At 34.3% G+C, this 23,785-nt stretch overlaps 1 protein-coding gene across 1 annotated transcript in view; it reads left to right on the forward strand.

Annotated features, from left to right (window-relative positions):
• Positions 1 to 18,895, forward strand: part of ZCWPW2 (zinc finger CW-type and PWWP domain containing 2) — a 172,734-nt gene extending 153,839 nt beyond the window's left edge. Inside the window, exons 6-9 of the mRNA XM_063115455.1 lie at positions 8,604 to 8,662; positions 9,827 to 9,894; positions 15,558 to 15,682; positions 18,734 to 18,895. Of these exons, the coding sequence (XP_062971525.1) occupies positions 8,604 to 8,662; positions 9,827 to 9,894; positions 15,558 to 15,682; positions 18,734 to 18,895 (414 nt within the window). The remainder of the gene's footprint in view (positions 1 to 8,603; positions 8,663 to 9,826; positions 9,895 to 15,557; positions 15,683 to 18,733) is intronic.
• Positions 18,896 to 23,785: the final 4,890 nt, after the last annotated feature.

Consider the following 23,785-nt stretch of genomic DNA (forward strand, 5'->3'; position numbering starts at 1 on the left):
TAAGCCCCTCAAAGCAGAGAAATCCACAGTACTTTATTGTGAACTTACATATGACTGAAGAGAGAGTACAGAGGACAGCAAGATATTTATAAGTCATATTGTTGGGGACTGGTCTCTGATACTGTTCAGATCTAACAGGAATGCTGAACTCTACCAAATATTGACTGGAACATGTGGCAATTAATGATTGGCATTTACATAAGAAACACTAGATCTGTGTCCTCTCTGTAGAAATAGTGTCTAAAATAGAGTCAGAAAATGATCATTTCAATCTTCCCTCCTTTTTCAAAGAGGTATTGAAAGCAATCATCGTTTAGGCCCAGAGACTTAACTATATTATCTGTAGTCTCCAAATACTCAGATTAAGTAATAATATTATAGTGCTCCACATAACTCTTTATTCCAAGCAGATTTTCTCAACAGAATTGGGAAATGAGGATACTGGCTTTTCCTTCTATATAACTTTTAACAAGGAGTTTGTGTACATAATTCAAAGCACACAGATTCACTTTTGGAAATTCTGTCAAAGTAGGCAGCTCTCAGTGATTATTGACTGACACTCTCAAAAGAAGGCTAGGAAACATATTTATGTTTTCTAAAATAAAATGCTGAGTCGAAATTTTACACCCTCAGATTTAACACAGCTAACAAATTTGTTCTTTTTGTTTAAAAATAAAAATGATTTTTATTTAAATGAATAGTGACTTAAGGAAATGGGCAATGTCAAGTCAGTTTATGCAGATTATATAAATTTGATGTAAACACAATTCTTATAGATTTTCTGTCCTTTGCAATTAAAGGCAATTCTATCATTTGCCATTGTAGTCAACAATTCTAATTATCATAAAATATATATATATTCCTTTTCATTAAATGGTTTATGCTCTCTCTACATATATCTTTTTGTTTTTTGCATCAAACAAGAAAAGAATTAATACTTTGTTTCCTTTAAAATCAATGACACTTACATAGCGTTATATTGGTATGGATGGGTGGGAAGAACTAGACTAGTACTTGCAAATCCCCTAAAGAGCTAATTTAAACACAGATTTCTGGTTTCCACCCCAGGAGTTTCTGATTTAGTAGGCCTAGGATGGGCATGGGAATTTGCATTCCTAACAAGCTCTCAGGTGTTGCTAGTTTTGTCACATGGCCCTTACTCAGAATAGCACTGGACTAGACAACATTGGAGAATTAGCTATGCAACAGAGGGAAGAGAAGTGGAAGGGATGGGATAAAGATTACAGTATCTACTTGTAGTGAGTTGAATAGTGACCCCAAAAAGACATGTCCACTTGGAAATTCAGAATGTGATCTTATTTGGGAAAATGGTCTTTGCATATGTAATTAAGATAAGTATATTAAGATGAGGTCATTTTGGATTAGGTGGGCCCTAAATGTAATGATGAGTCCACATAAGAGAGAAACGTCTATCCTACAAGACTGTAATATAATAAATTTCTGTTACTTTATGAAGTTTGTGGTAATTTGTTATGGCAACCCTAAGAAACTAGTGTACTTTATGAAGTTTGTGGTAATTTGTTATGGCAACCCTAAGAAACTAGTACAGTAACCAAACTCCAACCATACCAAAATGCCAGGTTCCCTCAGTCGAATACTATAAACAAAAAGGGTAGAATTTGGACACTGGCCCAGTGTTAACAATGATTGAACAACTAATTGGCAAGCACAACTGTATATTTTCTGACATGTTATTTAATTTAATCTTCCCCAAAATTCTTAGAAATAGTTATTTTTTAGCATCATTTAACAGAAGAAGACCATGAAATGCAGAATGGTCATTTAGGCAGGAAATATTTATGTGTTTACTTTATACTAAATTCTTACTGGATACTGTAGTGATCAAGTGACCTACTAAAAGTGATACAGTCTGTATGTGCCAGAGTTAGCATTCAAATCTAGATCCTGTCATGCCAAATTCTGTGCTATTCTCCATCACGTCACACTTTATCAAAGGCTCAGAGCAGGAAGGCACAGAGCATTTTCGAAAAACTAACTAGTCCATTCTGGTTACTGTGCAGTATTTTACAAAGTAGAAAAGGAATTTATTATCTTCAACACAAATCTCCCTGATTTATCGTTTTAGTGTTTAAGGGTATTTCTTTCTGTTAATACCTGTAAAGTGTTTTCACTGTTTACCTGAATCTTATTTCCTCTTGTAGTAACCCTTAGTAGCTTAATAACGAGATAGAAATAATAGCTCTACATTGTCTTTGGAGATGTAGATCAGTGATTTAGATCAGTATTTTTATATACTTTTTTACTTTCTATTTTTTTACTTTATTTTAGAAACACACACACAGACACACATATATATATATAGTCCTGGAAAAATATTTGAATACTGTTATTACCTTGAGGTTGAAGATCACAAAAAGAAGAGTACTTAGTCTTTAGCATCATAATAATATGAATTCCCTAAATGCTTCATACAAATCTCCCTTGAATGATTATTAATGTATTTAAGCTGTTTAATAATGCTTTGAAAGTTATTACATTCAGTTATCTCATTACAGTTAATACTTTTAAATGTACAATATGAATGTCATTGCTAGCTGCTAAACATTCAGAATACTTTAAAAAGTTGTTCTTACCCTTTGTGGTTGATTCAAAATCAGTAAAATCAAGGTCAGTGAAACAGTGAAAGAAGTAAACAAAATGGGCTAAGAAACTTCTCAAATTGGCAGGTTAAAGTGAAAAGACCAAAAATAAAGAAGCTAACAAACATTTTGAAGAGAGTTGCATTTGAAGTTCTCGCTTAGAAGCTCAGGGTAAATTTCATGAAGTCGTTAAATGTCTAGATCAAAAACAATGATGTTACAAAATGGGCATTAACACTGACATTTTTTTTTTTTGCCTGTGATGATATTTGTGTTTACCTTATCTTTCTCCCAACATTCATTCATTAATTTATTCCACAAACACTTTATGTATACCTACAGCATGCAAGGTGTGGCATAAATCTTGCAGGCAAATTATTAAAATATGAGAATAACTCTGATCCAAATGATATAGGTCATAACTCTTATCACAGAAAGAAGGTTCATAGGAGAGTGTGAATTCTTCTATACCTATGAATTGATTAAATATTTTAGTCAGCTATCTTTTGGGCTTTGATTTCATCTGTTACTGCATTTTAGTTAATGAATGTGGTCTATAAAATGGATTATTTTAATATTTTTGAGACTTCCTTTGTGACCAAGTAGGTGGTTAAATTTGTAAAAGGCTCAGGCTTGAAACCAATATGTATTCTTTAATTATTCAATGCCAGATTCATTATATGTTTATTAGATTAAGCTTATCATTTGTGTTATTAAACTCTCCTATTTCTTCACTAATTTTTATGTCTGCTTTATTACGTTTTTGAGAGGTCAATTTTGTAAGAAATTTTAAGAGAGATAAGAAAGTATAGATTCATCAGTTTCTTTATGTAATTCTATTTGTTTTTGCCTATTTTAAAAGCTAAGATTTTAGGTATACACAAATCCGGGACTATTATATTTTCTTAGTGGATTGTTTCTTTTAACACTGAGTAATAACGCTTTATATCTCTGATTGTGCTTTTTGACATAACATCTGCTTTTTTCTAGCATTAATATTGCTAAATTAGGTTTCTTTTGTTAATTATGGATGTGTTATATTTCAGCTCCTTACTCTCAACTTTCCATGTCATGAAATTTTTTTAATTGTAGCTTTATTGAGATATAATTTATTTTCCAATACAACTCATTCTTTTAAAGTATACAAATCAGTGGTTTTTAGTATATTCAAGATTGTTCAACCAACTCTGATAATTAATTTTAGGACAGTTTTTAATCACCCTAAAAGGAAACCCCATACCCTTTAGTAGTCACTGCCCATTTCCCACCTCCCTCCAATTCCTAGCAACCACTATTTTCTGTCTATAAGGATTTGCTTTTTCTGGACATTTTGGACAAATAGCCTCACACAATATATGGCCTTTTGTCTGGCTTTTTACTTTTCACTTACCATAATGTTTCAAGATTTATCCATGTTGTAGCGTGTGTCAGTACTTCATTATTTTTCATAGCCGAATAATATTTCATTGTATGGATATGCCACACTTTATTTATTCACTGATGGACATTTGGATTGTTTCTGCTCTTTGGCTATTAAGAATAATGCTGCCATGAACATTCATGTACCAGTTCTTGTGGGGACATATGCTTTCACTTCTCTTAGTTGTACACCTACAAGTGGAATTGCTAGATCATAGGGTACCTCTACATTTGAGATTTTGAGGAACTACTGAACTATATTTCAAAGTGACTGCACCATTTAACATCCCCACCAGCAATATATGAGGATTCTAATTTCTCCACATCTTGTTATTGCTTGTCTTTTTTATTTTAGCTATCTTAGTGAGTGTGACATGGTATCTTGTTGTGGTTTTGCTTTTTATTTCTCTAAAGACTGATGATATTAAGCATTTTTTTGTGCTTATTGTCCATTCATACATCTTCTTAACAGAAATGTCCATTCAATTTTCTTTACTGTATTTTAATTGGCTTATTTGTCTTTTATTCTAGATACATGATTTGAAAATATTTTCTCCCATTCTGTGGGTTATCTTCACTTTCATGATGGTGTCCTTTACAAGCACAGAAGTTTTTTAATTTTGGTGACTTCTAATTGGTTATTTCTTTTGTTGTTTGTGCTTCTGGTGTTATATCTACAAAAAACATTAACCCAAGGTCATGAAGATTTATTCCTGTGTTTTCTTCTAAGAATTTTATAGTTTTATCTTTTACATTTAAATCTTTTGCCCGACCCATGGCTCACTCGGGAGAGTGCGGCGCTGGGAGCGCTGAGGCCGCAGGTTCGGATCCTACATAGGGATGGCCGGTGCGCTCAATGGCTGATCGCCGTGCAGGCGACACCAAGCCAAAGGTTATGATCCCCTTACCGGTCACAAAAAAAAAATAATAATAATAATAAATCTTTGATCTATTTTGAGTTAACTTTTGTATATGATATGAGGTAGGGGTTGAACTTCATTATTTATGTGTGGATATCCAGATGTACCAGTACCATTTGTTGAAAAGACTGTTCTTTCCTTATTGAATTGTCACAGCACCAGTGCTGAAAATCAATTCATCATAAATGTAAGAGTTTATTTCTGGACTCCTAATTCTGTTCCATTGATCCATTCTTTTATTTTTATCCCAATACCATACTGTCTTGATTACTGTAGGTTTGTCATAAGTTTTGAAATAACAACGTGTGACCAACTTCCTATAGTCACACTCTTTGCAGTTGCTCCTTTTAAAGAGGAAGAGTATATTTGCTCACTCCTTGACTTTAGATGAGCTCTATGACTTACCTTGGCCCATGGAATAAGGTAAAAGTGACAGTGTGACAATTCTGGGCCTGGTCCTCAAGAGGTCTTAGATATCTCTGCTTTTCCTTTCATGCCTCTGCCCTAACCCAAGTTTCCCCAGTGCTCTGAGGAACATGTGAGTTCTGCGGGGCAGTGCTAACTCAGCTGACCCTAGACCTGAAGCAAGATAAAGAGTATTCCCAGCTACCTCACTGTAAATCAGAGCTTCCTCACAAAGCCCAGAGGAACCCCAACCAACCTGAGGTCACCACCATGATAAGAGGCCACCACTTTCTCCAAGAAAAGTTTAGGATCTTCCATGAGAAGAAGATGATGGACAATGTTCTTAATTGTATTAGTCATTTACAAACACTGTACATGTCCATTGAGGATTAGTAGTGTTTGAGAGAATTAGAACGGAAGATCTACTCTGTGTGATCAGTAGCTATACCATCTGGACCTTGAAGCCTCTTCAATTATCGAGATGACAGTCAAGACTTGGAATCTACCCTACATGTCAAGAATGACTTTGGAAATAATTCTGGAGAGGAAAGAAGCAACATTGGAGGGAAAAGAGGAAAAAAGATAGGCAAGATGGTAGTCTGAAGGATGAATTGACTTTCATGGCAAGAAGGGACCAAAAGGAAGCTTTTCGGCTATCCAGATGTGAACCAACTAGGATTAAGTGTATATTCTTTAGATGGGTCAGATTTTTGCGCCTTCTCTCATGAGAACTGATAGAAAACTACATGATGTAAATAAGATATTAAAGGAAATGTATAGTGTACTGAAGCGAAAAATGTTTTCAAAATGTTAGCAGCAAATTCTGAATAATAAATATACTGATTGGACAGGAATTATCTGTTTATCCATGTATTAAATCTACCCATTTTTCTACCCATTGAGGTACATGTTTTAGACACAATAAAAATGAATTTCCTTTAAAAAATTATAAATTGTATTTCTCTTCTTTTGATGATTATCCTTAAATATGAACATGTTTAATCAATTTAACAATTTAAGTTTAATCATCATCTCTCTCCTCCTGAGTAATTCAAGATTCTTAAAATGCTTTCACCCTAAACTAACTCCTTTCCCTCTTCCATTCAGTTGTCTACTTTTTAAAATCCTCCTTGTTCTTTACTCCATTACCAATTAGTCTTTTTTTAGGTCAGTGTTTTTTGTTTAATAATTAATTTGGTTATTGTGAGTTCAATCTTTTTCCTCCCAAGTATATCCTTTAGTAGCTCTTTCAGCAAAATTATATCTTTTTAATTCTCTCTTTAAAAATTTTATTTTTAAAATTTTAATAATTTTTTTATAATCATGGAAACCAACAATCAAAAAAGTAGAGCAAACAGTATTGAACCTCCTAGTACTCTTCAAACAGCTTTAAGAAACACGCACATATGACTGCCTTCTTGAATTGTAGTTTTGATGAGTATAGCTTAATTGAAGATATGTTTCTGGCTATTGCTGTTGATATGGTATCTATTACAGTCTAATTGTCACTTCTTTATAGTCTTGCTTTTTTCTTCTGATTGCTTTTAATATCTAGTTTTTTATTTTGCTGTGTGCAATTTTACCACTTACGTGTCATGATGTGGATTTTTATTGATTTTGATTGATACTACAGAACTTCTACAATTTGGTTTATTTAATTCTAGAAAATTCTTAGCCATTATCACTTCAAATATTTTCTTTTCCCTTTTCTTTCTATATTACCCTTGTGGAACTCCGAACTTTCAGAACTATGCTGGACCTTATGATTCTGTTCTCTAAGACCCTTAACTTCCCTTCCAAAAATTCTCTATATCTCTCTCTGCTGTAAATTTGAGGATTTCTTCAAATATACCTTCCAGCTCTAGACTATCCATTGAATTTTAAATTCAGTAACTTTTCTTTCTAGAAGTGCTATTTGTTTTTGTTTTTTTCAAATTTTTCTATAGGTCAAAGAGACCTGACCTTGTTCATTATGGTACTATTCCTTTTTAAAAACATTTAATAGTTACAACATGTTTACTTTTAATGTAAGTTTATTACTATAATACAAACAAAAAATTAAAATCATAAGCATAAATAAAAATGAGTCAATTTTTGCAAAATGAACATTCCCTTCTAATCAGCACCAGATCAAGAAGCAAAACATTTCCAGAACCCCAGAAGTGCTCTCATGCCCTTTTCTACTCACATTCCCCATCTGCAAGGGTAATAGCTATCCTGACTTCTAGTTCCACAGATTAGTTTTACCTGTTTTTGAATTTTGTGTCAACTGAAATGTACAGTGCAAATATAATTATTTTATACGTTTTTTTTCCTTCTCCAGATAATCTGTATACCATTAATTTTAGTTCTCCTGAACTAGTGGTGTTAGGAATCTTGTATAAGTCTTTCTAATATTTATTGCTTGGCTTTTGTGCTTACTTCTGTCTTAGTGATTTTTGGAATTCTGGTAAGACATTATGTTCAATATTTGATTTGGAAATCCTATTATTCTTAGGAGACATAAATTTGGATTTCTTACTTTGATGGTATAGGCCTAATGTTTTCATTCTTCCAGGATTACTGCTTTTATCCATCTAATTCCTCATACTACATACTAATATTACCTTGTTGCTATTCAGACTCCATACCACCTTGCTACTTTTGTGTTCTGTAAGGTAAAGTTTTGCCTGTTCTCTTTTTATGGGCAGAAAATCCTTGAAGTCCCCAGGCTTTAGGGTACATTATCAGTACAGCTTTCTAACCAGTGTTACCCCTACAAATAAGTATCACTTATTTTTGCTTAGACATGAAAAGCCCAGCCCTAAGCCCCTTTTGCCCTATCCTGGTACAAATTTCTTGTGGACCTTTACCATGTCAGTTCCCACCTATAAAACTTTGTTTTCCACATGCTTCTGTCATCCAAATATTATTTTTCTTTCTTTAAAGGTCATATATGTGTATAAAACTTAAATGTTATTTTATTTCGTTATTTTTATGTGTTTGCAAAGGTAAGGGGGGGTGGATAATAAGGAAGATAGGCATCTATATCAGATCAGTCTACCATTCCTGGAAGCTGAGCAGATCAATGCAGTTGCAGTGACTGTGAGGTAGTTGACTAGACTTACAAGTGTTTAGGGCTATGGGCCAGAGTCTCTTTTCTGGCTAAATTACTAGGACTATATAGGATCCATTACTATACTGAACTGATCCAGTTTCATATGAATTAACTCATCTTTTGGTTGTGGTTGTTTTATAGATGCAAGTTTCCAAAAATAATATTGAAAAGAAAAAGCCCAAATTTAGAAAAAGGAAAAGGTATGCTTTTTAAAATTAAAAAGTGTTATGATAAAATTGAAATATATATATATGATTTAATTATTACATGACATTTACCCTGATCTTTGATTCGATTTCACTAGGGAAATATTGTGTTTACATTTTTCTAAAAGAATTAATAGAATAATAAAAAGTAGTCTTAGAAGGATGAAGAAAGTTCTATATTTATACAAAGATGTTGAACTAGAACTTTTGATGGTTAATATCATAACAGCAACCAGATAATCAGGTTTTTACTTTAAAAATACGTAATGCAAACCAGAAACAGGCCTTCCTAATGAACTAATAAGCCACTGATGAGTTTTATTATTTATCATAGAACCAGCCATACGTTTTCTTTATTATTTTAAAGAATGGTAATCAGTGCTGTGTTAGAAAGAGTTCTGCTCAAGAACAAAGACTACATTAATGGATAGTCCTTCTCTTCTTCTTTGTACTTTTTCAGAAGATGAAAAACTAAATTTTTTAAAATGGACTTTCACTGCTTTGTCTCAGTTACATGTCATAGTAACCTCATCAAATAGATGAGAGTATATCATAATTACTCCATTTTAAAAATGAAGAATTTGTGGCTTGGAGAAACTAAGTGGCTTTCTCAAGATCTTATGGTTAGAAAAAATGCATTTGAACAGGTGTCTTCTGACTGTAAATCAGCAACATGGTAGAGTGGAAAAAGCAGTCTGACAGAATTTAGTTCCGTCATGCTCAGCCATTCACCTAAAGTTGTTAAAGTTTTTCATTTTCTCTGATATCTCCATTTTCTTTATATATTTTATATATAAAGAAAATTTATTTATATATATATTTATATATTTTCTCCATTTCTTTATATAATGAGAGTAACAATTACTTAGTAGGTTTTTTTGGAGGAGGATCACATGAAAAAGACTGTGTAAGGTGCTTGATAGATCATTAGTGCTTTGTACCTAGTGAGAGCTCAAATTGATATTAGTCCCCTCCCTCTTTTTTTTTTTTTTTTTTTTACTACATCCTGCTGTCTTACTGAATAAAACAACCAAGACAAAGTACCTTAAGGTAAAGAAAATATATTTATAATCTACAATTACCAATGAATATACATGAATGGTTATTTAAGTATATGATTGAACTTTTAAAGCTAAATTTGTCAAATTCTTTTTCTAGGAAAATGATTTTAAAATGCGCTTTTGAAAATGTTTGTTCAGATGATGCCTTATCAAAGGAAAACATGGGTATGTAAAGGCCTCTGTGCTTTTGGTTCTTTTACCTATATTTAATTCACAAAGTATAGTTGTAATCCTGTGAAAGAAAAAAAATCTGTTATACATATATATATGGGAAACGTTAATGGGTCATTTTTGGTATTAATTTACATATTGGGGCTTTTCAATTGCCTTTAGGTTTCTATTTCCTTGAACTCAGTTTTCTCTGGCTTTTTCATGTATTTAATTTTTTTTTAAATAATGCACCAGCAGTTGTGGGAGGAAGTATCAGCAACTTACATTTCATTCCAGATTTCTCTATTCCAAATTATCGGGGTCTGAGGAGTGACAAAGGGAGAGAAGGGAAAACAGCAGCCTGGAGCTTCCTGCTGAATTAATTGTCATTAGTATTAGAACACAGTAGGGTGAATGTGGAATGCAGGGAGCAATTTTTAGTTTTCAAAATCCATTCACTCTTTCTACATTTTCCTTAGTCTAGAATAGCAGGCAAAGATGGAACTTTGGCAGTCATGTTCAAAGCCCATTAAACCCCGAGGAGTTATCAGTGCCATACTCCCTCTGCTGCCAAGCCACCCCAGATCCTATGGCATTGCATTTCAATTGGCTAAATAAGCCACTCATTTATAGTCTCATTAAACGAAAGAAAAGCAGGCAGAGGAAGGACAAAGCAGTTACTTTAAAAAAAAAATTCTTTTGTTCTCCTAAACCAGTACAAGATTCTGTTGTTTCTCTCTTTTCAAGCTTATTCTGCTGCTGTTTTCCCACTAATTAAAGTGCCTTTTCTTAGCTACTGTGTCCCTTACATAAATCAGTTTATGTATTTCTGTAGAAAGGCAAAATTCTGTTTATCCATGAACTGAGTTCCCACTAGAAGACACTGGCATTGTAATTGAGGATTCCAACACTGGGATCCTTCTCCCCTCCATCTCAATGCAAGATACTACAGAAGAAATCCACAGCAGCCAGGAGGCATCCGTTGACTGGAAATGATTCTTCCTCAGTAGTCATCCCTTCAGGAGTCTCACATTCTGTGTGGCTTTTAAAGTCTCAAAAGTTAATTGTTAAAATAGTTACTCCTCCATTCCATTGTGAACAACCAAAGAGCAGGAACATCTAGTCTACTATGTTTTTTGCAAAAATTGACTTACTTCCTGAAAAATTGTTTTTTTTCAAGTTTAACCTTCCTGAAGTTTTTTTATCCCTTACTCATGTTTCTGTGGATCCCTCCGTCCAAGCCTCTGATATCTCTCATTTCTTCATAGTTTAAGGTAGGGCCAAATGTTAGAAGAAAGTTATACCATCTTCTTGAATTTCCTCTCCACTTCTTGGACCCACTTTACTTATGCTCCCAGGTGCTGAAGTTCCCATTAGTCTCCTGCCCCAGATTTGCTTTTTCTTTATGGGCTTTATGCTCCACCAAATTGTTTCTCTCTCTCTCTCTCTCTCTCATCCAATAAGAACTGGCCTGTTTCTGGACTTTCATTAAAAAAAGCTGAGGAATCATTAAATAATTTAAACTGTATGTCCATGGCTGTATAAAGATTTAATCTAATAAATAAGTATTTGTGAAACACATTTGTATTTTTGGGAAAACTGCTACCTTGCTACCAGGAATATCATGTGTTATGTTTATATTGTCTCTATAACTAATTTTCCCCCCCATTTAGGAACAAGAAAATTCATCTATAATGATAAAATGATAAATAGCAATAATAATAATGATGACTAACACCTATAACAATTGATATGTGTCCTCACTGTTCTAAACACCATGTATATGTTTATTTAACCTTCTTACATGATCTATGTGAGATAGATGAAGTAGGTATTATATTATCTCCCATTTTATTGACAGGGAAACTGAGGCACTTAAGAGGTTATATGACTTTTCAAAGAACACATAGCTTCTTAAAATTAATCAAAGTGTGCAGCTATTTTCTTGGTTGTTTTAATACCAGGAAACTTAAAGCTAAATTTATGGGGGTTTTGTACAGCATTGGTAGTTGATCTAAGCATTTTTTAAATCTAATTATTGCCCTTTGTATCCCCTTTAATGAATTGATTTTGGTTTCTTTTAGTCTTTTGAGTTTTTGTTTTTTATTTCATTGTTTCTCTTGGTAAATATCTCATTTCTTTTTGGGGGAGTAGACAATCTATAAAAGTTTGAATAAATAAAAGATTGACATATTACCCAGGACCAACTAATCTATTAACATTCATTATTAAATTAGCAAAGGATATATTTATCGGCCACTTGAGACAGGTAAGCTTGGAAGAGGATAGTTAATATAGGAAAGGTCTGGATCTTGGGTGGATCCTGGAGGAAGCATGAAAGCCTTGGGGTATGGGTCTAGGAGGTAGAAGTGGTGACAGGGAGAAAGTTGGTATCTTGCTATTCAAAACAAACTTTGCCCACCTATTCTTGTTTTGGAGTTACCTTTAACTTCTAGGCTAAAAGGTGGGGTTGGCCCTCATCCTTCTTTCCCCAGAGCACCATGCCTCCTATTTCTGTTTCTTTCCAAGAGTAGTGCTCTCTTCATCACGTCTCAACCTGTATTTCATTCTTCTCTATGTTTAAGTTATAAGCATATAGAGGAGTATTTGTGATTACTTTAAAACAAAACCAAATGATGTACTTTTTCTTCCTCCTACCCTCCTCCTCCATTAGAATTCCTGCAGAATTTCAACATTGACGTTGCTCTGCAAATATATTTAAGAGTTTTTTGTTCGATGCCAGTTTTGGGATAACTCAACCAGTAGCCTCCATATAAGGGAGGAGACAGCTTCTTTAAACATTCAATAAAGAGGTAGAGATTAAAGAAAACTTTATAAATATACATTTGAAAGTTCTTAAAATAGTGACCAATTTATTGAGACAAATATTGAGTTATTTTTTATCAGGAATGGAAAAACAACACTGATTTATACACATTCATTTTTAAAAGCAGATAGGGATTTCAGTTTTAGAAATACTTTTTTTTTCTTCTCTCTTTTTTTCTTTCTCTTTCTTTCTTTCTTTCTTTCTTTCTTTCTTTCTTTCTTTCTTTCTTTCTTTCTTTCTTTCTTTCTTTCTTTCTTTCTTTCTTTCTTTCTTTCTTTCTTTCTTTCTTTCTTTCTTTCTTTCTTTCTTTCTTTCTTAACTTTCTCTTAGTGACAGAACAGCTATAATGCTACCACTTTAAACAACAAACTGAAACAAGTCAGGAAAACTACAGGATAATCAGTATTGATAGAGGATGATTGGTTGTGCAATCAGCAAAGGCATTCATTTTGTCTCTATCTTTGGAAGATATCATTGACCAATTTTGATAACCTATTTCGTAGATTACAGTAACTGCTATTTCTTGAGAATTATTTTTGAACTTCACTTTATTTTATAGGAGTACCTATTTAGAAAAGCAAACCTCTCATTGTTCTGGAAGCAGAATTTGACATCAGTCAAGTTTATGTTATGACCTCTTGTTCGTTTATGAAGTCATCCATTACTTTGTCTACCCTTTGATCAAAAGGCAATGTACAGACTTTTCTAGATTGTTTGAAAACGGAGAGCCTGCAATGCCATTGGGCAATAACATTCATTATCATAAATTGATTATATTTTAGCCTAACGTTAGAAATATGAAGATATTTGTTTGCCATTTTTCCTTTATAGCATAGCTCAAAATCCATCTTCTCAACAATGCATTAAATAACAGTGTCAATTTCTGTAGATTCAGAATGTCAGACAAGAAAACAACATTTGTGAATGTGACTGGGTAATCAGTGTGAAGATAACCACAATTATTCATCTATTAAGTAACAGGTTACTAAATAAGAAATATGTCATAAGAGGGGGTTAATCTCATTAACAAAGGTGCTTCAATAAAAACATACATTCCTCTAGAAAATTCTGATTTAGTAAACATGGAGTTGTATTTATATTTGTTAATAAACTCCCCAAGTGATTCTTATGCCCACCAAATTTTGAATACCACGGTTCTATAATGGAGCATTTTTGTATTCTGTGTTCTTAGGCTTTAGCAATAACCATACAATGTAGGTCTATGTGGATGTATGTAATATGTTAATTACAGTTTTTGTTTGTTTTGTTTTTTAAACATGGGAACTTGTTCTAAGGTGTGGAGTGTCTTATCAGAAAGCTTCTTTCAAACTGTTTTAAAAGAAGTTTTCCATAGAGAAAACCTAAGATTGGCTGGGAAGAGATGATGGCTAGGAAGGCTTGCTAATTGATGTCAATTTTCCTGAGTTCCTGGCCCTGAGTAGGTACACAATAAATACTTGTTGATTGAATATAAAAATGCTTGAGGCAAGCAATAAATAGTGACAGAAAAACTAATTTTGTGGACAAAACTTTAATGTGAAAAATATAAGCTAAAAATGTTTTCCAGTACTGTAGCAACAACCATGAAAGGGAAACTTTCTATTTCATAACCTGCCATGACTTTACCCTATTATTTAATAACTATTTTAACAGAATTTTAAAATTTCCTTTTTTATGTTCTATTTGGGTATATTTTCATGTTCCATGAACTTTTAGCTGCTCTACCTGGTATGATTTTTGGTGACCTGCCAATGAGTGGCAGATAATAGGAGGTGGCATGTCAGATTTTAGTAACTAGAGTGGAAGATGAAGGGGTTTGTACTCATGGCCTTTCTCTCTGAATTATGTTGCCTTTGGAAGAGCTTCTCATATGTTCCATCTGTCTCTGGTGCAGGGCAGCAGGCCACACATGGCCTCTTTTCTTTGATCTTTGCTTCAACAGACCCTATATCAAATGAAAATGTTTTATTTAAATCAGGAATTCAAATGCATATTGTTAATCAGTAGTTGAGTCTATAGACTTATAATAGGCTTTTATTTCTTTTTTTTTATTTGGTGGGAGATTTTTTTTTCTTTTTAATCTCAGCAAGTTCAATGAATTACCAGATTTTTTTTTACTCTACTTTTGTATTTATGTCACAGTAGTACAAAAAACTTTTATAAATGTGGTATTTTTAAAAAAATCAGATTAGACAATTAAAATACATTACCATTTTGATTAGGAATAGACTAACCTATGTTCAACCTAGGTACTTAATTACAGGACTTTTCCTTTTAAACAGTAGTTTTAACAGTCTGTAGAGGGATTGGCAAACTGTGGCCCACAGGCCACCAGCTGCTGCCTGTTTTTATAAATAAAGTCTTATTGGAACATAGCCACTGTCATTTATGTATGTACATGTCTATGGTTTGCATTACAACAGCAGAATTCAGCAGTTGTCACAGAAACCATTGTGCCCACAAAGCCTGAAATATTTGCTCTCTGGCCCTTGGCAGAAAAAATTTTCTGACTCCTGTTCTATAAATAACAGAATTTATTTTGGTGCCCTTAAAAAAGAAAAACAACAACAAAAACTTCTAGTGAGCTTTTGATATTTGAGGGATACTTTATGGTTTATACATAGCAAAAAACCACCTACATTTTTCAAGGAAGAATTGTGAAAGATTCACCTGGAAATTCATAATTATTTTGCATCCTGCAGAGGTCACACATATGTGAAAATTGTGTAAAATATTTATTTTATCTGTTAGCATTTAGAAGATTTTTTTTTTCTTTCTGGATGGTTAAAATTATGCATTAGATTGAGTTAATCAATATGTAGCATTTTTTACTATATTGGTGTTTCTTTAGTTGTCTCTGAGACAGAAGTTTTACTAAAAGAACTGGAGCAAATGCTACAGCAAGCACTAGAGCCCACAGCAATACCTGATGAGTCAGAAGAAGAACATGGAGAAGAAATAAATACAGAAGAAAAGGTAGTATTGATAGTTATTATCAGACCTAAATAGCAACTTAAAATTCTTTAAACTGCAGAATTTTTCCTAGTTGTATATTTTAATTATATGGAAAACTTTTTTCACATCCAAAATTTGAGCCCTTGACTATCATGAGGTGAATAATAAACCAGTAGCCTATTGAGAAATCATTTGGCCTTTTTTTTTCCTGGCCAACTATGTTGGACTCAGAAGGGCCATATGTGTTTACTTCATTCAATGTTTGAATGAGGATTTGTGATATGGGCCCACGCAGATCATTAATATAGAGCAGCAATGTGGTAGGTATGAGAATAATAGGTGATAGGACAGATGCTTTTACAAGGCAGTACAGCTGTTCCCTAAATAAGAAGAAAAATGGCAGTGAGTAGTTGTGTATATCCTTAAGATTGCATTCATTCATTTAGATATATAGTATACCTGGATTCAAGAGAACATATTGACACTGATGCTAAAATGTAATGTTTGTGACCCAGTCCTGGTCCTGCCACTAAGGACCTGGGTAATTTGGCAAAATTGCTTATTACTTGCCTCAGATGATTGTTTTGAGGATTAAATAAGGTAAACCAGGAAAAGTGCTTTGCAAAGCAATAGACACCTAAGGTTAGCTATTATAGATGAGAATTGGCAGTATCAATTGCTAGAGAGAATAAGTGCTAAGATTTTCTTACTTCACTTCTCTTTTCCCACATTGTCACGTTGAGCTACCCATCCCCAAATTTGTAAGTTCACAGATGCAGAAAAAGATGGATTTATAAATAGACAAGGTGTTTCACACCCTTTGACAGACTGCCCAATTGCATTATTTCATTCAACAAGAATAAAGATAATTCTTAAACACCTCCTTTAGTGAGTTAGAAATTAAGAAAGTATACAGAAATTAGGGGCCAGCCCATGGCTCACTTGAGAGAGTGTGGTGCTGGTGACACCAAGGCCACAGGTTCAGATCCCTATATAGGGATGGCTGGTTAGCTCACTTGGGAGAACATGGTGCTGACAACACCAAGTCAAGGGTTAAGATCCCCTTACCGGTCATCTTTTTTAAAAAAAGAAGATATACAGAATTTATCATTATAAAGATAACTGTATTAAAATAAAATAAAATTAATGTTAAAAACTCCTACTGAGTTGAAAACACGATAGCTTTCTAAATCAGTACCAGCAATACCAACTTTTACCCGAATTTGCATGGGCTGTAAATGTCATTTTTCTAATTAAGATTACTTTCTAAAAAGACTGTTTTCTGTAGATAAGTCTTACCTTTTGTAGAATAAGGTCTATAGATTGGTGACATATATTGTATATACATATAATGAATATATATATATAAATTATTCTTTTCTAGCAAATATGTGTTTTGTTTGAACACTATATGATTTTGTGCCGTGTTTTTTCAGTCTTAGCAGTTTGTCTTTTCAAAAATATAGCCAGGTTGATTTTTGTAGTGATGTCCTGTAGCTTTTAAAGCTACAGATTTGGCTTCTATTTTGCCATTTTAACTAGCAAACTTGATAGAACAGAAAATTATTTCTGATTTTTATTTCTTAAGGTAAAATACATAGTTTTAATACATCACCAAGCAAGAGCTTGCTTTATTTATTTTTTTTAGATTCTTTTATTATTTTATGTTTTCAAAAGGCATTTAGTAATTGTAAAAATTAACCATTTTAACTTGCTGGCAGGCAGGTGAGTGCTTCCTGCTGACTGATTCATAAGCCACTCTGCTCACTGAGCTTTGTAACTCTAGCATTTATGCCAGGTTCAGAATACTTAGGGCCTTACTCGTTTTTAAATGAGAAGAATAGGAATTAAACCAACTATCAAAGCTAGAGGAATTTCTAGTTTAAAAGTAAAGAAATGATCACCTCTGGAATTTTATTTATTTATTTATTTGGTTATTAGAAACAATTAATATGGCTTCCAAGGAAATTTCACTTAAAACTGTTGAAGTGTTTCCTTTTTAGGAGAAAGTGGCATCCTATAAGCTAAACACGCCAAAAAGAGCCACCTGAAAAATTTTGAAGTTTAGAGCATGCTGATTCTCAGAGCAGATATTATATGAACTGTTTTCAAAGTTGTAAATTTGGTGATGTTTTCATCATTTATTTCATCTATGAATTTTCAATTTAATTACTCTCAATCATTTACATCAATAGATAAGAGTATCAATGTGGAAAAAAGCATACACACATGGATAATCAAAACTTCTTTCTATTTGTCATTGAAATGCTTTATGAGATTATTTTACTCACTAGAGTCACCTTCCTAGTTATGTTCTTCTTTAGCTAATATTAACACTGGTTGACATGCCCTTACTTGGTAAGCAATGGAAGGAAATTAATTTTAGATTTTTATAAATCCACATGAATAATTCACAAATTGGGAAATCCACGCACAAATAACACAAAATTTACTGAGTAATTGTTTGTATTAAAAGGTACATTTTTGATATATGAAAATATTTGCATAAACTACATGTGTATTTTTTCCCTTGAATTATAGGGGAAGTTAACCCTACCTTTAATGAACCTTGCAGTTATGAATCTTGTCTACGTACACATTGTTTTTACCAGTGTCTTTTCCTACTAAGCTAGAGTGCACTATCACTATTGAAAGTAATGCACTTGCTTATGAGAATATGACCACAGAAGATGTGATTAAAATAGTTTTAAATTGTATTCTCTATGATAACAATTTAAAAAATAAAACAATATATAAAATTCACACAGAATTAAAATCATCACGTTTTTCCAAAGCATAAAATTAAGACTAAAAATGCATAACGTTGGGAAATAGAGACAGGACCTAAATAACTACTCATTCTTTACGAACACATTTACCATACATTATACTTATATTATACAAACACATTTACCATACTTTGTACTATATGTGGGAATCATTATTTGGCCACCAGCATAACAGAAAAGTTTGTATAAATGCTGTGGCTTGAGGAATTACTGACTACTTTATGTTCTGTTCAAATAATCAAGTAATTTGTAGTTCTGACGAATTATATGGTTGTTTTTGCAGTTTTCTAAATGCATCCCTGAAGCTCCTGCAGGCAGTCCATTTGAAAACTGCTATGAAGAGGACTATCTTGTAATTGATGGGATAAAATTAAAAGCTGGAGAATGTATTGAAAATATAACTAAAAAGTTTGAAGAAATAGATGCTTTGATGTCTGAATTTTAGTGCATTATACATATTTTCAAAAGTTAATTATGAAAACATTGGCATCTTTATATTTTCCCAAACTCAAAAACTTAAAAATGTTTAGTGAAATACATTGTATCAAAATTGTTATCTGTAATAACTTCGTACTTTATAGTTTTAGAATGCCATAGTTTTGAGAGCCCATCAAATGATATTTAAGTTAGTGTTAAAAATTTAGAATTAAAAAACCTCTGATGTTTGTATTTGTAGACTTTTTTCTTGTTTGCCTACATTTTAAAAACTTTATAAAACTTTATAAAACTTACCTCACAAACATATACTTTACGATGATTATTTAGGGCTTTTATTCAAATGTGACAAACTGTTAAAATGGCTGCCCAATCTATTATAATTCTTAGAGATAATTTAAATCTAATGCACTCAGAGAATGTGTATTTGTACCGGAATTAAGCTATTGTAAAATAAAAGGAAATAATTTTAAATGGTTGCACAATAGAGTTGGAGCTTTTCTTAAAAAAACAAAAATGTCATTTGCCTTGTATCAGAAACAATCATTTCAGCCATGGTTCCCAAAACTGAATGCTTAACAGTCTCTGGGAGACTTTGGAAGATCACAATCCTGGACCCTTCCTTCCTGAATCAATATCTCTGGAGGTCGGGATGAGAAAATGTAATTTAAAATGTATAGAGAGAAGTTAAACATATTCACTATAAAAAATCCAACAAAATAGTTCCTATAGTTTTCATAATACATTGTAAGGTCCTTAGTCTATGTTCATTGCTCCCCTGGTCTACTATGGCCTCACCTTCTCATCATCACACATCACTCCAGTTAATTCAACTAAGAGCGGTCCCCGATGCGGTCAGGTTTTTTTCTCTCCTCAAGCTTTAGTTCTTGTTTCTATGAGCTTGGAATGCCCTTGCACCCCCCCACCACCCCCTCCCCTGCCAAGAGAGACAAGCATAGAGAAAGCCAGAACTGGAATTAAGGATAGATATATATGCACACCCATTTTGATGTGTGTAGAACAAGATCTAGAAGGATATCTGCTAAAACTGTTCATGAGAATCCCTAAGGAATGATGTACTTTTTTCTTTTCTATATTATTGGATTTTTTTATAGTGATTATGTTTAACTTCTCTCTATACATTTTAAATTACATTTTCTCATTCCCACCTCCAGAGAATGGCTTTTATATTTCAGGAAGATCACACCAGCCACAGTGTGGAGAATGGAGTGAGAGGGAGTAACCCTGGAGGCAGGGAACCAGTTAGATTACTTCAGGAATTTTGTGAGATTATGAGACACTGAATTATGGTGGTGCTGCAGTGGAAAGGAGTGGATAGATTCAAGCTAAACTAACATCAATGGATTATTAGGATTTGGAGATTGAATATAGGGATGAGACAGAGGAGGAAGCAAGGACAACTCCAGGCTTCTGGTATTCACAATGCTGTTCACCGAGGCAGGAATACAGGCAGACTAGAAACATGGGCAGATACCAAGTTTGGGCCAAATTTTGCAAGTTCAGCAGAGATTCTAAGCTATACATGTTTTGACAAAGCCTGCATTTCAATGCTACTCTGAGAACCAAAGTGACTGGGAATAGTCTCTCAACACATAATATTTAAATTCTAAGTGGTATAAAACAGTGAAGACTGAAGCCTCTACTTTTTCTTACAGCTGAGTTTACTCCACAGCATTCCAGAAAATCCTTCCTCCTTTTCTTAGCAGTATGATTTTATATTCACAGCTTACAAGATGCTTCAAGAATAATTGATCCCATTTTGGGTTACTGCTCTGAAGTAACTGTAAAAATTACTACAATTGTATTTGAAAGACTTTATCCACAATGCAAGTGTCTGCTGTAATCCCCCATCTAGTAGATTAATTAGATAACTTGCAGCTAATTCTTCTTGGTGGAACAGCTAGTGTTTATCAACCATAGATTTCGTAGGCAATATTCTAAAATTTCCAGACTGAATTCATCTCTGTCATGATTTGAGTTGTAGAAGTCTGGAGTTTCCACTGAAGGCTTTATTCACTTGAGCAGCTCAAAACGACTTTGAGAACAAACATTTGGGTTGGCTTTGTCTGCAAAGGAAACTACAATCTACTTCCAAGAAGAGCTGGGGTAAATCGCTATCCATGTGAGAATATAGGCTTTTGAAGTTTAAGATAGAATGTGCCAGGAAAAAAGATGAAGAAGCTCTGGACTAACATCTCTGTCCTTGTGGCTGAGAATCATGCCTGGCTAGCACCTCCCTATTGGTAAATATCCCACATTCAGTAAGCTGTATAACATAGACCAGGACTTACCAATGGGCCTGTGGATCCAGAATGCCTGCCTTCAGATCCTGGTGCTGCCACCTATTAGCTGGGTAACCTGAGGCAAATTATTTAACTTCTCTGAGCCTAGGCTTTTTTCATCTATAAAATGGAGGTAGCCACGGAAGGAAACATTAATATACATAAAGTGTGTATAACAGTCCTAACACGTAGTGGTATGGACAGCCCAGAAAAGATCAAACCCATGCCTGTACTTCCACTTTTCATTCTGCTTCTGTAACACTGCCCACTTCTTGCATCAGCCTAGCCCCTGCTGTGTGGTTTCCGAGAAAATGAAACCTAAAACTCCAGAAGAAGGTGCCCTATATAACCCTTTGCAAGTCCTGAGTCAGCACTCAGATTTTGGAGCGTGAACTCCTTTGGGCCCTTTGGCGTAATAAAACTTTGAGTTCTCCAACCCTCGGAGTGATGCTTGGTTTCTCGGCAGCCTGTCTGCCTCTGTTCCTGTAACAATGGAAAACTATGATGATTATGACTGATTATTGTTGGCTCAGAGCATTTCTCCTCTGACTGCCCCTGCCATAACTCTCCTATGCCTAGTGGACTAACATGCTCGTTGCAACAGAACCCAAGGTGATACACCTGCTTCTGGGGAACTGGGACGGAGGACTGTGTGTGATTAGCTGACTTTCAGGACAGGCCCAGAGATGGGCAATATCCTACATTTATTGCTAGATCCTGTTGCTAGCTCCAAAGGAAAATATCAAGAAAATTGCACTTTCCCCCCAAGGGAAGTTAAATTCTAAGTCTATCAGTTTTACCAAGTTTGATATATGAGGTATAAGGCATCTGCCGAGCATTTGGGATGGAGTAAGAACTTCTTTTTATCCAATTTGAGGAGTGGCTGACTGAACGTCTTTGGAGTAAGTTGAGCCAAGCCGTCCTATTGTACAGTCTCTCTGAATTAATATATGGATGATCTGGATCCACCAGAAAGCTGAGCCCCCAGTTAGATCTGTAGACCTTAGAGTGTTGATCACTAAAGACAGCTCTATTAAACACATATTCCAGGAGGTCCTGATTCATTTGCCATATGTTGGAAGTTGAATTTATGCAGAGATTTCGAGTGGTAACAGGCTTAGCTCCATCTGTATTGTATCTGCATACTTTTGATGGGTTAGTCTTCTGTTGCCACCAGTGTGATAAAGAAGGAAGTGCACCCATGTACTTTCAAGTCTGTAGTGTCTATAGACTTGAACTTACTGGCACTGTAATGGAGGGTTGTTGGGAAAATAGAACAATTTAATCAGGCCCTCTCGCCTCAGGCCCAGTTGGGGGTGGTGCAGTGCATTGTTTGTGAATAGGTTGTGTATGGGTGGAGTTAGTGCATATGTGCAGTGCCGCCACCTTGGCTGGCATCTGCCTCAGGCAGCCCCCTTGCACAGCCATGCTCTTGAACCTATGGCTTCCAAGGACCTGTTTGCCAGTTACCTAGCTCATAGACCTGTGTGTGAGGGGGGTCTGGTGACCCAGCCTGGCATGTGAGGGGTCTGGTGACCCAGTCTGGAATGGGCTTGAGGGGTCCGTCAGCCCTAGCATGACAATTGGCCCAGTTGGCAGGGTTACGGGCAGGTAAAAGAGAGTGACAAGGGTGATGGGCCATAAACAGTTAACTCATCCACTAATAGACCTAGGTAGTACTGCAAATATTATAAATCAGTCTAGAATCTATGTGGGAATAATTGGTGGTTAGCTCTTTCCGGAGGAACCTTTTATTCATGAACCTGAGGTAACTATAGTGCTTTTGATGGAAGCAGACCATTCCACCATCTAATGCCTCCACCAAATAGCTGGTAATCCCACAATTTATTGGGGCTAACAAATGTAGAGTTCTTCTCCAGATAGTTTCAGACCAGCAGAATTTACATCTGTGGTCCTTCCAAGAGATGAAAAGTCTCTCACTTTCCCAAAAGTGAGATTTTGAAAATCCTAAAAATATCCAGTCTTGCTCTATCATTTCTTCTTTCTGTAAGGTGTCAAGAGGAGATCTAGACATAGTACAATTTAAAAATTCTGAGTACTTCTTTAGGCTTGTGGCAACTTCTGATGCTCCTCAATAGAGTTCTAGAAAAGTTGTTTTGGAGGTGGGAAAGGGGGAGAAAGGGTTAGGGAGAATTTGGTAAAGGGCCACAAAAAAATGTTTACATTGTGTAATGTGTAATGAAAAAATTTTTTTAAAAAGAAAAGTTGTTTTGTACAGATAAATTAGGCCTTAAGTTCCAAGTAGGACATTCTATGCCTGCAAATCTAAGTCTGCGCCTACTTAATTGTTGCATGATATAAACACTGAAAGCAGTGAGCAGTATAATCAAATAGAAGGGCAGCCATAGAGAACAGAAAATGGTTTGTAAGAAATATTTTGAAAGAATGAACTATTTGCTTTTCAATGCATATAGCAAGGTACACCAAGAAAGAGATATGCTCCAAAAAAAAAAAAAAAAAAAGAAGAAAGAAAAAGAAGAAAAAAAGGCCAGTTTGCAAGCAGAATTTAGAGGGTCTATGGAGAGCCTAGAAGTTACTGGGTTAGAAAAAAAAATTATTATCTTTAGCCTCTCTAG

The sequence above is a fragment of the Cynocephalus volans genome, chromosome 11 (assembly GCF_027409185.1).
Source record: "Cynocephalus volans isolate mCynVol1 chromosome 11, mCynVol1.pri, whole genome shotgun sequence".
Lineage (NCBI taxonomy): Eukaryota > Metazoa > Chordata > Mammalia > Dermoptera > Cynocephalidae > Cynocephalus > Cynocephalus volans.